General features: G+C 41.0%; 1 protein-coding gene and 1 long non-coding RNA gene across 4 annotated transcripts in view; one reads left to right on the top strand and one right to left on the bottom strand.

Annotated features, from left to right (window-relative positions):
• hsd17b3 (hydroxysteroid (17-beta) dehydrogenase 3) overlaps positions 1-16,120 on the bottom strand; it is a 44,221-nt gene that overhangs the window by 12,461 nt on the left and 15,640 nt on the right. For all 3 annotated transcript variants that reach the window (XM_052019179.1, XM_052019177.1, XM_052019178.1), the window contains exon 9: positions 14,609-14,674. In XM_052019179.1, the coding sequence (XP_051875139.1) occupies positions 14,609-14,674 (66 nt within the window). The remainder of the gene's footprint in view (positions 1-14,608; positions 14,675-16,120) is intronic.
• LOC127572228 (uncharacterized) overlaps positions 1-16,120 on the top strand; it is a 48,965-nt gene that overhangs the window by 21,047 nt on the left and 11,798 nt on the right. The window lies entirely within an intron of this gene.

Genomic DNA, 16,120 nt, shown 5'->3' with positions numbered 1-16,120 from the left:
TTTAGGTACTTTACACTCTGTCCCCTCATCCAAATCGTTAATGTATATCGTGAACAGTTGCGGGACCAGCACCGACCCCTGCAGCACCCCGCTCACCACTGATTGCCAACCAGAGAAACACTCATTTATCCCAACTCTCTGCCTTCTATTGGTTAACCAATCCTCTATCCATGCTAATACATTACCCCAACTCCATGCATCCTTATCGTATGGATAAGTCTTTTATGTGGCATATTATCGAAAACCTTCTGGAAATCCAAGTATACAACATCCACCTGTTCCCTCTATCCACTGTGCTCATTATATCCCCAAAAAACTCCAGTAATTTTGTCAAACAGGACCTGCCCTTCCTGAATCCATACTGTATCTGCCTGATGGAATCACTTCTATCCGGATGTCTTGCTATTTCTTCCTTAATGATAGCTTCAAGCATTTTCCTGACTACAGATGTTAGGCTAAATGGCCTATAGTTACCTCCCTTTTACCTACATCCTGTTTGCAACAGTGGCGTGACGTTCATTGTCTTCCAATCCGCTGGGACCTGACCAGAATCCAGAGAATTTTGGGAAATTATCACAAATGCTGTGTTATTATGTAGTTATAATAAAGAACTACAGTTCCCAGTAGGCAATGAAAGGGGTCACATGGGGGAACAGGAAGTAGCTGTAAAAAGAGAGGCAAAGTAAGCCTGTCTGTTGTTGGTTAATAAAAAATGTTCAGATGTTAAACCCACATGAAGTTTGTCTCTTGATGAAGAACAAACATAACATGGTGTTAGAAATTGGATTGAGGTCTGAACAGGGAGATTAGATGAATACTGTGTGCAATTGAGAAAGAGACTCAGTGAGTATAAAAGAAAAGCAGTAATAAGACAGTGAAAGAGCTGGCCAGCATGGCAAGGGAGCACATTGCTCCTGAAGTTTAGCAGTCACCGGATTTGCCAAGAGAGATTCAGGTGAAAGGCCGAGAGCTCCCATTATGGATAAGCTAAGTCCTCCCACGCCTATGCAGCCTACTGGCAATCTAACCAATAACTGGAAACGCTTCAAACAGCAATTCAACATATATTTAGATGCTAGTGGAGTGGGAGGAAACGATGAAAAATTGAAAGCGTCTATTTTTCTGCACGTGATTGGCGAAGATGCTTTGGACACCTATAACAGCTTTCAAATTGATGAGACAGCTTTTGAGTTGGGCACTTCGATGAAAAATTTTGAGGAGTATTTTATCCCAAGTAAAAACATCACATTTGAGAGATATAAATTTTTTTCCTGTGACCAGAAACAAGGTGTTAGCTTCGACCAATACTTAGCTGAGCTTCACGCACTGAGTAAGTCTTGTGAATTTGGAGATTTGAGAAACTCACTAGTTAAAGACAGAATAGTTTGTGAAATTCCAGATAATGGACTCAGAGAAAGACTGTTGCGTGAAAAAGATTTGACCCTGGAAACGGTGGTGAATATGTGTAGGTCGGCAGAAACCACACAAGCACAAGCTAAGGAGCTGCACGGGGCAGAGACACAATAGTGCATGCTGTGAAAACAGAGAAGCAGCACACAAGGCATTTCCGAAAGCAACAGCAAAGCAAAGAGGAAGGCTCAAACAGCAAATGCAGCAGATGTGGAGGTAGACATATTCCAAAGATGTGTCCTGCTTATGGGAAGTCCTGCAATAGCTGTGGGAAAAAGCATCACTTCGCAGGGTGCTGCAAAGCTGGGGCTAACAAGAGAAAGGTGCACACAGTTGATGAGCAAATGGAGGAATTCTTTGTGGCTGCTGGTAAAACAGAATGGATTGTTCCAGTAACTGTGAATGAGACAGTAATTCCATTCAAGCTTGACACCGGAGCTCAGGTGAATTTGTTATCCATGGATGATTATAAGACTCTCACAATAAATCACAGATTTACCCTGTGAAGTTAAAAGTGACAGGCTACACTGGAGAAAAAGTTCCAGTAAAAGGGGGCTGTATGGTGATCTTTAAGCACAAGGGGCAGCACTTAAAATCACAGCTACTGATTGTAGAAAAGAGAGTACAGCCAATATATAGTGCATGTGAAAAGCTCAACCTAGTGAAAAGAGTTTTCATAGTAGCTTCACATAATAAAGATGACCACACAACACTCATGGAAGAGTATGCAGAAGTCTTTGAGGGGCTCAGATGCTTACCTGGTGTACACAAAATTCACATAGATGAGGGGGTGGCTCCTGTTGTCCACGCATGCAGGAAAGTTCCGTTTCAACTTAGAGTTAAACTTAAACAAGAACTAGCACACATGGAACGGATGAATGTCATACAGAAATATTTTGAACTTAAACAACAGCTGAGAAGTCAAGAACAGGTGGAGCAACACCAGAAAGAGATAAAGGAAGTCATAAGAATACTTCGGTCAGATGTTAAAGCAGAAATTGGCAGTAGTTTGAAAGACTTAGATCAATCTTGCATGGAACTGAAGAGTGATCTGGATGTTACTTTAGAAGAGGCAGAAAGTCTTCAATATGAAAAGGAAAGTCTGAAGGAGAATGTTCCCTTTGCTGCCATTGAAAGAAGACATCTGACTTACAATGAGAGGTTAAGGCTGACTAAATTCAATTTTAAGGACGAGCAGTGGCGAGGAGAGGTGCTGAGAGAAAACCTACGGCAACAGGAAGGGAAAGAAAAACAGAAACAGAATCACGACAAGACAGCGAAAAGCCTACCAGTCCTGAAGCCTGGGGATCAAGTGCGAATCCGAGATCATGATTCTGGCACATAGTCCATGCAAGGAGTTGTGCAAGAGGAAGTAAATCCACATTCATACCAGATCCAGACGGGGCGAGGGTCACCTCTGAGGAGGAGCCACGTGGATCTACGACCACAAGCTCCAACCCATGACTGTGACCCGTCCCCTGTCAGTACAGCAAAGAGGCCAGCATATTGAGAAAATGAACATGTGGACCAGAGTTCCCAGGAAAACACCAATAGTAATGCAGCAAATGAAAGCAACACATCTGTGAAAACCAGCACCAGACCAAAATCCATTAAACCACCTCAGAGGCTGATTGAAAGCTGCTGAGTGGACAAGGCTTCTTGGCAGGTTTATAAGGACAAAGTATTGTGTTTGTTATTCTTTAAAGGGGGAAGATGTGTTATGTATTATTATGTAGTTATAATAAAGAACTACAGTTCCCAGTAGGCAAATGAAAGGGGTCACATGGGGGAACAGGAAGTAGCTGTAAAAAGAGAGAGAAAGCAAGCCTGTCTGTTGTTGGTTAGTAAAAAATGTTCAGATGTTAAACCCACGCAAAGTTTGTCTCTTGATGAAGAACAAACATAACAAAGGCCTCTACTATAACTTCCGCCATTTCTTTCAGTACCCTGGGATGCATCCCATCAGGACCAGTAAACTTATCTATCTTTAGGTCCAAGTGTTTGTTCAGCACTACCTCTTTAGTGATAGTGATTGTATCGAGGTCCTCACCTCCCATCGCATCCATAACATCTCTCTTTGGCATGTTAGATGTGTCCTCCACCATGAAGACCGATACAAAATAGTCATTCAAAACCTCGGCCATTTCCACATTACTCAATATTAATTCCCCCTTCTCATCTTCCGAGGGACCTGCATTCCCTTTAGCTACCCTTGTCTGCTTTATATAATTATAAAAACTTTTCCTATCTGTTTTTATGTTTTGTGCTAGTTTACTTTCATGATCTATCTTCCTTTTCTTTATTGCTTGCTTAGTGGTTCTTTGTTGCATTTTGAAGTTTTCCCAATCTTCCAGTTTCCCACTACTCTTGGTGACTTTGTATGCATGAGCTTTTAGCTTGATGCCTTCCTTTATTTTGCTGGTTATCCAGGGCTGGCTCTCCCCACCCTTACTGTCCTTGCTTTTAACTGGAATATACTTCCGTTGAGCACTTTGAAAAATCTTTTTGAAAGTCTTCCACTGATTCTCAACTGTCCCACCACATAGCCTGTGTTTCCAGTCTACGCTAACCAACTCCTCCCTCATCCCATTGTAGTCTCCCTTGTTTAGGCATAATACACTGGTTTTATATCAAACTATTTCACCCTCCATTTATATGAGAAATTCAATCAGACTGTGATCACTCTTTCCAAGAGGATCCCTAACTACAAGATCATTAATTTTACCTGTCTCATTGCACAGGAGTAAATGTATGTCCACATCAAAAAATGGATGCACAGGGTATTCCTACTACTGAATGCATGGACTTGAGCAGTGCCTAATATTGGGTTTCTGATATCTAACTGGTATCTTCAAGCAACCTACTTGACAAGACCCTTGAACACTGGGGAATTATATTGTTGTAGCAAATTCTCAAAGGGAACCAGGAGTTGGGGACGTTGGGAGAGGGGGTGATAGTGAAGGGTGGATAGAAGTTAAACTCATAATGGGAAAGTGGGGGGTTGTGGGGAGTGGGGGGAGTGGTGTGGTTTTAGCAGAGGTGAGTTCTATCAAGCTCCGGCCCACTGTTTCATGTGGGCCACTATTTTACAGTGGGAAATACTGCTGCCCCTCCAGGCTTTACATGGGGCTAAGTATTTTCAGCATTCTTGCATTTTTGGCAGGGACCTGCCATGGATTTTTAGATTTCATGTAGATTAGGTTTTCCTCAGTGCAGTTGGCTCCAGTATGATCTTCCTCAAGACAAAGTAACTGCTCGACAAATCATCAAAAGTAAACTATTTCAGATGCTGGAAATTGGAAATAAATCAGAAAATGCTGGAAGCACACAGTAGGCAAGACAGTGCCAATGGAGAGAGATGCATGGTGAATGTTTCAAATTTATGACCTTTCATCAAACTGGCAAAACTCCTCTTTGACTCCTTTCCATTTTTCTGGACTTCAAATTTTGTTTTATCTCTAATTTTTCTCTGTTCTGATGAAAGGTCACCACACTCTAAGGTGAACTGTGTTTTCTCTCCAAAGTTACTACCTGATCAGTTGAGTATTTCCAAAATGTAACAGAGTCATATGGTTACACAGCATGAAAATAGGCCCTTTGGCTCAACTTGTCCATGCTGACCAAGACGTCCATCTGAGCTAATCCCATTTGCCCACATTTCGCCCATGACCCTCTTAACCTTTTCTACTCGTGTCTTTTAAACATTGTAATTATCCAGCTTCCCCTGGCAGCTCGTTCCATATACCCACTACTTTCTGTGTGAAAAAGTTGCCCCTCAGGTCTCTTTTGAATCTCACCTGAATCCATGTCCTCTAGTTTCAGACCCCTTTACCTTGGGAAAAAGACTGTGACCCTCCACTTTATCTACATCCCTCATTATTTTATATACATGAAACAAGATTTTATGCTTTTATTGTCCAAATAATGATTTGCTAATGTAGTTATTCCTTTGACCTCTCCTTTAACCAGTACCAGGAAACCACCAGACATTCCTGTGCAATAACTCCCAACACATTCCTGTGCAATATACCTCATTGAATCTGCACACATGAGAAAGAGGAGCAGGAGTAGATCAATCAGATCACGACTGACCCAATCTTGGCCTCAACACAACTTTCCCTTTGACTCCCTTGTAGTTCAAGTGTCTGCCAATCTCCATCTTGAACATATTCAATAATTTTGCCTCCATAGCTTTGCAGGGGTAGAGACTCCCAAAGATTCACAACCTGGAGAGAAGAAATTCTTCCTCATCTCTCTCTGAAATGGGCGACTCCTTATTCTGAAATTCTGCCTGCTAGTTCTAGAAAGCCCCATTGGGAGAAACATTATTTCAGTATCTACCCTGTCAATTCCCCTCAGAATTTGATAGACTTACATGCAATCCCGTCACATTCTTCTAAACCACAATGCATATAGGTCCATCCTGCTCAATCTTTCTTCCTAGGGAAATCCTTTCATTCCAGGAATCAATTGAGTGAACTTCCCCTTCACTCCCTCCAACACAGGTACTTAGTTATGGAGATCAAAACTGCACTCAATCTTCCAGGTGTGGTCTCACCTGCACCAGGTAAATTTGCATCAGAATTTCCCATTTTTAAACTCCACACCCCTTGCAACAAAAGCTAACATTCCCTTTGTCTTCCTAATCACTTGTACGTACAAGTCAATCTTTGAGTTTCATGCGCTAGGAACACCATAAATCCCTTTGTGCAGCAACTTCTTGTAGCTCACTCCTTCCTCCGATGTAGATGCTCATATTTTCCCACATTGTATTCTCTAGTGCCCTCTCACTTAGATCCCTCGGCAGGCCCTTTGTTTCCTCCTCACAACTTCTTAAACATCAGATTTTTGTAGCATCAGTAAATTTGGCTGCAGTACACTCAATCCCTTCACTCAAGTCACTGTAAGACTGTAAGTAGTCAAGTAAGTAGTAGTACACTGTACAGACCGTAAGTAGTCAAGCCGCTGTGGATTTCACTAGGTACTGATTGCCAATCTGAAAATGATCCATTTATGCCAACTTTCTGTTTTCTGTTTCTCTTTCATAAAACTGTGCCTACTCTGCTTGATTGCTTTCTGATTTTCTAATTACCTTCTTAACAATGGATTCCAGCATTTTCCCAATGATAGATACAGGCCAAATAGTTAACAGCTTCCTGATGTCTTTTTGAACAGTGGTATTGCATTTGCAGTTTTTTTAATCCCACATGAACCCTCCAGAATCTAGGAAATTTTGACAGATTACAGCCAACATATTCACTATCTCTGCAACCACTTCCTTTAAAACCCTAGGATGCAGGCCAACAGATTGAGGGGACTCGCTGGCCTTTATCCACATTAGTTTACCTGCTACTTTTCTCTAGTAATAGAGATTGTATGAAATTCTCCCCTCTCTATAACTGTTAAGTATTGGGATGTTTTTAGTGTCTTCTACTGTGAACATCGATCCAATTAGTCCTGTTATTAATTCCACTCTAGTCTCATTTTCTAAGGCAGCAAAGTTTATTTTAATCACTGTCTTTTTTATATACCTGTAGAAACTCTTACTATTTGCTAGTTTACTCTCGTGCTCTGTCTTCCTCCTCCATGTAATGATTTTTCGTCCTTTGCTGGTTTCTAGATGTTTCCTATTCTCTTGCCTACCACTAATCTTTGCAACATTGTCTTTTCCTCCAATTCAATACATCAATTCCTTCCTTAGATCACCACCCTGGTACATCCTTTGTGTAGACCCTTTTTTTCTCACTGGAATATACCTTTCTTGAGATTTGTGAAATGTTTCCTTAAACATCTGTCTTTTTACCCTACAATCTATTTCCTTGGTCCACTTTGGCTAAATCTGCCTTCATACTGTTGTAATTACTCTTATTTAAGTTAAGGACAGTAATTTCACTCCGAACTTTCTCCCCTCAAGCTATATTTGGAAGTTTTACCATAATATAATCACTCATTCCTAGATGATTATGGATGAGAAGATTATTAATTTAACCTGTATCCTTATATAATAACAAAGTATCACAGCCTGCTCTCTGACTGGTTCCTTAGTGTATTGGTCTAAGAAACTATCATAGATACATTATGAACTCAATCTCAAGGCTACCCTTGCTAATTTGATTTCTCCAGAAGATCCAAGTTCAATACTGATCTTGAGTGCTGTCTGTATGGAGTTTGTATGTTCTCCCTATGACCATGTGGGTTTTCTCCAGGTGCTCCAGTTTCCTTCCACATCCCAAAAACGTGCAGGTTGGAGGTTAATTGGACATTGTAAATAGTGACTGAATGCACTTTGCATTTGTATATCAGTGCTTTACTGCTGAGCTCAAGAGCAAGTCCAGAGGTGGAGATGGAAAGCTGATGTGCCAGCTTCTGACCACCAGCTCAGTGTGTCCACACATGCAGGTCACTCTGAGAGAAACTGAGCGTCGGGGTGTAGGCACACAGTGGCTTTTTACAGAAACATCAGCTACAGGTAAACTCAATCCAAGCCAAGGTAAAGCTATGTCATACCTTGCGCATTATTGTAGACCCAAGGGATGCTTAAGATGGAAACTGTTGAATTATCAAAAATAATGGTGGATGTTGCCAGTAAGGGTTTCCATGTATCAAAGCTCATAACAACCAATTCCTTTTACAAACTGTCAGCCAAGAAAAGGGCCTCCAGGCAATTAGTTCTATGTTTTGGTCTTTGCCCATATACCAGCAACATTCTTGCTCATTTGTTCTTGCCTTTTTAAATTTTTTTTTAATTTTTAAATTTTACTTACAGCGTGGTTACAGGCCCTTCCAGCTCAACAAGTCCACTCCGCCCATTTTAAACCCAAATTAACCTACCCGTACGTCTTTGCAATGTGGGAGGAAACCAGAGCACCCGGAGGAAACCCACGCAGTCACAGGAGAACGTACAAACACCTTACAGACAGTGACGGGAATCGAACCCCGATCGCTGGCGCTGTAGTAGCATTGCGCTAACTGCTACGCTCCCATGCCACCCTTTCCTCACCATTATTTTTACTCAGCGTGCACCTTCAGTAAAACTGAGATGCAGCCTCCAATTTTGGCTACCCTTTGGTGTATTTAATGCCACAAGACTGAACTCAAGCCAGATTAAATGCCATAACATCATTGCTGTCATCATTGCATAGTTTTGATCAATAAAGAAACAGAGATCCCCAACCTAAGACTATATGACATTGTATTTCCCTTTACTGGTGAGCAATAGCTCATTAACATGAGCTGGATCATCCTGTTTTGCAACAGCATTCTAACATTCCTTGTCAGTGCAATGTCATGAATAGAGAGTAGATAGAAATGAAGGGTGTGCCTCAACGAAAGGCAGGACCCATTTTTCCCACTACAACTAAACCACAGTGCGTCTAGAGCTATAGTCACAGCTGTTATGTACATAACCTTGAAGCAAAAGTTAGGAGCTACATATCTTTGAATTCAAATAATAACTCACATCTGGCGCACAGAGCCCTAACATATACACCTAGTGCCAGAATATAAACCAATCAATATGCTGTGCAGCACCAACTTTATGGCAGGAGGGCAAAAAATTTGTTTTGTAGCAGCTACAAATATGCTCCTGAATTTGGGAGGATTCCTTTAAAAAATATGATATAACAACATCTGGAAATACTTTTGGATCCAGACCTCTGCACTAATTACATCCTGCTGACTGGTGAGTTCAATTAATCCTTCTCTCAGCCGTGTTCCTAGCAAGGGCTGAAAGCAGAAGTTTTGACCTTCGTGGGAGTTTTCTCGGGCTCCGCTAAAACTTGTCTTACTTACTGAGACCCTCCACTCACATTACTGGATTGTATCCAGATGTGTTGGGCAGATGTGTTCTCTCACCATGTGTAATCATATCAGAGAAGAATTGTGAAATAAGTGAAATGCAGTAATGTATTTTCAAGCCATCATTTGTTGGTTAGACATATGTAGTTGTCAACTAAGGGGCAAAGGGTGAATGGGACTAGTGCACTCTAGGACATCAGCAGGAGACTACTGGATGGACTCAAATTTAAGTTGAGAAGCAAGGTGAGAGTGCATTGGTACAAGCAATTCCAGAGGCAACTGAAGCCTGTATGAAGGCACCAGCAGACTCAAACAAGGTTGGAAATTGGGAATCTAAATGATAGCATGGATATGTGATTGGAAATTCATCTGGAGTCAAACATGTCACCTAGTTTGTGAACAATTTGATGCGATTTCAGATGGTTGTTGGGAGAAGGATTGAGTCTATACTGGGGACTAAAAGCAATTGGTTTGGGTCTTGCCAGTAGTCAGTTGGAAGAGTTTCTTCTCATCCACTGCTGGAGGTCAGACAGGTAGTCTGACATTTTAGAAATGATGGAAGCATCAAGGGTGGTGGTGGTGCTGTGCTGTCAGTGTACAAGTAGAAACTCATGCTGTGTTGCTGAAGGACAACATATAGAAGCAAAATAGAAGAGGGTCACTTCCTTGGGGGTATCAAAGAAACTATTGCACTGAATTTTCCCATGTAAAAATGCGTGGATTAGTATTATTTCCTGTCTCACCTGGATCCTTAAAGGAAGATTTTTGTTACTGATTTTGATTAATAATTGACTTTGGTTTTCTGAGTTGAAATTCACATTTTGAATTGCAGTTTGCCTGATTGGAAAGTTAATCAAATAGGACATTTTCTTTATTTATGGATGTTTCCCCTGTGAGCCACTTCTCTCTGTATTGTGACTGGTCACTTAATACAGTTAGTATGAGGAATTAAACACTTAGTTATTAACTTTGTTCTGGTTTAAGCTTTAATTTCTCTGGGCCAGTATAATAAATAAAATGATGATATTATTAATCATAGACGAAGATTGTCACTGCTCAGTATAGTGCAATCATGAAGCAAAACTCAACACCTACGTTGCATTCAACTTGCAATAGGGAATGCGGAAAATCTTTCACCGGCACCTCTGACATTACTGCATTACGTAAAAATCTGATAACCATTTTCAACTGGTGTTACTGTAATCACACCAAGAGAATAGTCAAAGAAACAGAGCAATATTTTAACTTGGTGTGTATTCTTGTGCAGCATGTTTTTCTACTATTCTATGAGATCCCCAAATGTTTGCAGCAACCTTAGCGCAAGAACCACAAAATGCTGAAAGTGACATGGTGGAAGGAACAGGTTATACAAAAGGATTAAAAATCAGGCATTTTATCTTTGAAAATGAAAAAAAAAGATACAGTTTCTTTCAAAATTTTAAACTTCTTCAATTTTAAATTTTAATTTAAAATTTTAAACCTCGCAAATTCTTTGAGGGTGAGGTTCAAACAGCAGTTAACTTAAAAATGTGAAAATGAGAAATGACCTTTGTGCTCAAGAGGATAACAGAAATAACTTAACAGTAAAGCTAGTAAAAAATACAATATAAAAGGGTTCGAGAGAAAAAGCTTTGAAGGAAAGCAGGTAAGAAGCATTTACATCAAAGGGGTACATTGGGCATGTACATGGATAGGAGGGATTTGGGCCAAACACAGGCAAATGGGACTAGTTTAGATGGGAATCTTGGTCGGCATGGACCAGTTGGGCCAAGGGGCCTGTTTCTCTTCTGTATGACTTTACACTGTCCGCATTTGATAACTGGTGTTACTAACATGTCACAGCATAGTGCACATGTTCTATGCCCATTATCCTGCTCAGGGAAGCATTTTCAACAATCATCATTTTGCCAGCCATCTTCTTCAATCCCTTTAGGGATTATTGGTTAGAGTGCATGCAAGTCTTGATATGCAGTCAGGCAGGCAAACCTTATAAAGGGCTCAACATCTGTTTCAGGGCCAGAATTCTATTCTCTACATTTACCAGCGTAGTGAGGAGTGCACCTGTAGGGCAGAATGTGTATCAGTTTGCCACCAAACATTCTGGTTATTTTAAGATGAGTATACATCAATCAATTTCTTGGCTGCAAAGTCCAGATTTACAAAATGAAAAACACTGATGCTGGAGGAACTCAGCAGGCCAGGCAGCATCCGTGGAGAAAAGCAGACAGTCAACGTTTCGGGTGAGGACCCTTCTTCAGGACTGAAGATAGGAAAAGGGGAAGCCCAATATATAGGAGGGAAAAACAGAGCAGTGATTGGTGGACAAAAGAGGGGAGGGGGGTGGGCACAGGGTGATGATAGGTAGATGCAGGTAAGAGATAGTGATAGGCAGGTGTGGGGGAGGAGGGGAGAGCAGATCCACTGGAGGATGGGTCAAAGGTTAGGCGAGAAAGGGAAAGAAAAAGGGAGGTAGAAAAAAGAGAGAGATGCTAGGAAAGGGAAGAAAAGAAGAAGCATGTTGGGGAGGGGGTGGTTTGGGGAAATGGGGTAGGGATTACTTAAAGTGGGAGAATTCAATGTTCATGCCCACTATGATGCTGGAGGAACTCAGCAGGCCGGGCAGCATCCATGGACAAAAGCAGGCAGTCAACATTTCAGGTCAGGATCCTTCTTCAGGTTACAGCTGTACAAGACATTGGTGAGATGGCACTTGGAGCACTGTGTGCAGTTCTGCTCACCCTGGGTAAAGGAAGGATGTCATTATACTGGAAAGGGTGCAGAAAAGATTCACTAGGATGTTACTAGAACTGGAAGGCTTCAGCTAGCCTGGGTCTTTTATCCCTGGAGCATAGGGGATTGAGAGGTGACCTTATAGAAGTTTATAAAATCATGAGGGGCATAGAAAAGGTGAATGGTTATCCCAGGGTAGGGGAGCCTAAAACTAGAGGGCATAGATTTAAGGTGAGAGGGGAAGGATATAGAACAGGCCTAAGGGGCAACCTTTTCATACAGAGAATGGTAGGTAAATAGAACAAACTACCAGAGGAGGTGGTAGAGGTGGGTACATTTACAATGTTTAAAAGACATTTAGACAGGCACATGGATAGGAAAGGTTTGGAGTATTATGGACAAAACGCAGGCAAATGGGACTAGCCCAAGTAGACAACCTGATTAGCATGGACAAGTTAGGCCAAAGGACCTGCTTCTGTGCTGTATAACTCTATGACTCTATGAAAAATAATTTGAAAATACAGCTGACAAAATTAAAGAGTGAATTTCCCTTATGGCCCCCAAATGTTTGCTGTAAGTTTCATAGAATTACCATAAAATGCCTGAAAAAGAATGGGGTATCAGGATCAAGGTATAGCGCGATGCTATTACAGCACCAGCGATCGGGGTTCGATTCCCGTCGCTGTCTGTAAGGAGTTTGTACGTTCTCCTGCGTTCACGTGGGTTTCCTCCGGGTGCTCCGGTTTCCTCCCACATTCCAAAGACGTACGGGTAGGTTAATTGGGTTTAAAAAAATGGGCGGCATGGACTCGTTGGGCTGGAAGGGCCTGTTACCAAACTGTAAATAAAATTTAAAATTTAATTTAGAAAGGGTTAGAAAAATTTGCCATTTTACCTTTGAAATGAAGAAACTGAAATGGTTCCTTTAAAGATTTCAAGTTTTAAATCAACACAGGCAAATTCTTTTAAGGGTGAGGTTCAAGTGCTAATTGGTTTATTATTGTCACATGTACTGAGGTACAGTGAAAAGCTTTTGTTTACATGCCATCCAGACAGATCATTCCATACATAACTACATTGTGGTAGTACAAAAAGGAAAAAACCAGAATGTAGAATATACTGTTAGAGTTAGAGAGAAGGTACAGTGCAGATAGAGAAATAAGGTGTAAGGGACTTGATGAGGAAGATTGAGAGATCAAGAGCTGATCTTTATCGTATATGAGGTCCATTCAAGTCTTATATCAGCGGGATAGAAGCTGTACTTGAGCCTGGTGGTACATGTTCTCAAGCTTTTGCATCTTCTGCCTGATGGGAGGGGGGAGAAGAGAGAATGACAGGGGTGGGAGGGGTCCTTGATTATGTTGGCTGCTTTCCTGAGGCAGCGGGAAGTGTAAACGGAGTCACCGGGGATGAATGACTGGGCTGCATTCACAACTCTCTACGATTTCTTGTGGTCTTGGGCAGACCAGTTGCCATACCAGGCTGTGATACATCCAGATAGAAATGTAAATTAAATAATTGGGAAAATGAAAAAAAAAATCACATTTTTGCTGAAGTAAATAATAGAAATGTGGAATAATTTAGCAGTAAAGCTATTAAGACAGATAGTACAAAAGAAGCTTCTTGAGCCAAATAGCCTTTTGTTTTTCTTACATGCTTCTGGGCTGGAAGTTCCTTTGCACGCGGGAAGTTCTATAAAACTAGCAATGAGAACAGTCCTTGTGTGCAATGGAACAGGCCCTGCACAGAAAACACACACAAGGGTCTTTCCTTCACATACTTTGCAAACCAGAACAAGTGAAGAATTCAGGTGGTTCACAGGTAAGGTGTCATAGGTCACAGAGAAGCAAGGAATGGCAGTGGTGAGAGGCCCAAGGAAAGGACAACTGAGATAAATTAGGAAGTCAGCTGTAGAGATAAAATGTGAGTATTGAGAAATTTCCTTGAGTCAAGGCATGAGGATGGTGGTTTGAGGGGAAGGGGCTGGGGCAATTTGGGTTTCAATCAATGGTGGTAATGGAAGTGTGGGGTCAGAGTCATGAGAAGACTGAGCTCTGGTGATGGGGGCCCTAAGGTAGACCAACAACAAGGGGTAAGTCCATTACCTAAAGGGAACTCGCTTGTACCATGGCCTTGGACCTGGTCAGGAGAGTTCCCTCTGAGTTTCACTGACGCAAGTCTCGCATTCATTGCAAAGGTCTGTTTCTTAACACATGTAACTGAATGCAAAAGAAGTAACATCCAAATACATTGGATGCTACTATGCATGTCTGTCTGCCCCTGTAGGTAAGTATTCAATGTATATGAAGCACCTAGAGGTAATATGAAGCACCTACTGTGATTGTTTTCCGTGTTAAATTACAAGTCATTGTGCGCATAAACATTCAGCTGCTTAAGAGAGTTTCCAGGCCTTTGTGTTCTAACCTACTTATGAGGAATTACGTGAAATCATCTGAGATATATAGTTGATATATTAATGCATTTTCACTGAACCATGCTACTTTGACTATATCTAGCAAACTGCTTCAAAGAAAAGTACACCATGAATTTATAATCCTGCAAAATTAAAATGCTAAGAATTCATGTAATGAAAATTAAGCAGAAATACACTGAACAGATTTGATGTTTTTCCATTTTTAAAAACATTCCCAAAGGGATAATCTATCCTTACCTGTATGGTAATACCCTTTGATCCATACTCTGCTTGACAGCCTCTAGAAAATCTTTCGATAAAGATCTGGCAAATAATTTAGTAAAAATAATAGAGATTTATACACTTTAAATTGTCCAGAATACTTGGAACAAAAAAACTATTTTAAAGATCTCAACTTATAATTTTTTTTAAAAACTCAAACAATTTGCAATATGTACACCTCTATACATTTCAGGCTTAAAATTCACAAGACTGAAAAAGACACAAGCCTGATAACACCATGTTTTTTTAAAATTAACATTACTGCAAAGATAATGATTGTTTTCTGGAGTATGCATTAACACTTCTGAAGCTCCTTTCACCTGATTCATAGTATCTTCAATTCACTATCCACTGAGCTGAAAATGATGAGTAAGATGAGAAAATAACTTGCTTAAAGGCTACAATCCTCATTAAAATTGCTCGATATCATTTTATGCTTGGCCCAGTTCATATTAAGAGAGACTTCAACTTTCCCTTTATTAAATGTAATGGAGACAATGGGTGAGGCACTTGTAGATTATATCCTCACACAGTGTGTTGGTGAGACAACTAACAGTAGATAAATACTACATCTGATTTTCAGTAATGATCCTGGTATGATTATAAAAATTCCATGTGAGAAACCCTTGGCCAGCTCTGATTATAAACTACTAAAAACTCTGATAATCCGCTATGTGACCATTCAGAAATCCTGATGATTCAGCATCTGGCTCACAAGGTAATGTTTGCCATACTCCCTTCCAATTCACGTTTCCGGCTCCCAAGTTTCAATCTAATTCACTGTAGCCCCAGTTCCCATGCTCCCTTTTGACTCACCGGGGCTCTGGTTCCTGACTTCCTGTACTCCCAACTCACTGGGGCCCAGGTTCCTATGCTCCATGTCCACTCACTGAGGTCCCAGTGCTGATCCCAGATTTTGAAATCCAGAGTTGGTGTCAGCATGTCTTCCAGAGGGACCTGAACTGGTTCCTGTCTAGAGCAGAGATGACTTAGTATCCTTAGAGGTAATGTTGATCCGTGCTGTCCTAACTACGTTCCTGGGCTGCTTTTGATCACCCAGTGGGCTCAGAGTGGAGCTATGCAGAATGACTTTACCAAATTCTCATCTCTTTCAGGGAACTGTGTGGCTGGGATGGCAGGGAATGGGAGTGTAATTAGCACTTAATTTATTCAAATGTGTCATTAAAAGGAACTGAAAGAATGGACAAGAATTTGTCTTAAAACCAGGAACAAATGACCAATTTTGCATTCAGTTTCACTTACTCTTTCTGTCTATTTCTGAACCAAAAAAATTACAAATCAGGGCTTAAACCATTAAGTTCTTCAGAGCTGCTTTTGCTCCACTGCCATAACTTGACTGAATGAGCAATAGAACATTTGTTTATCCTGCCACATCGGTGATAAAGTTACTAGGACAGAGCAGGAGCAGCTTTACAGAAAGCTCAGCCTTAATTACACGTTCAATATTTTCTTGTGAATTGTCACCCC

This window comes from Pristis pectinata, chromosome 7, assembly GCF_009764475.1.
Source record: "Pristis pectinata isolate sPriPec2 chromosome 7, sPriPec2.1.pri, whole genome shotgun sequence".
Taxonomy (NCBI): Eukaryota; Metazoa; Chordata; class Chondrichthyes; order Rhinopristiformes; family Pristidae; genus Pristis; species Pristis pectinata.
Note: the sequence above shows the minus strand (reverse complement) of the source record. Positions and strands in the feature narration are given on the sequence as shown.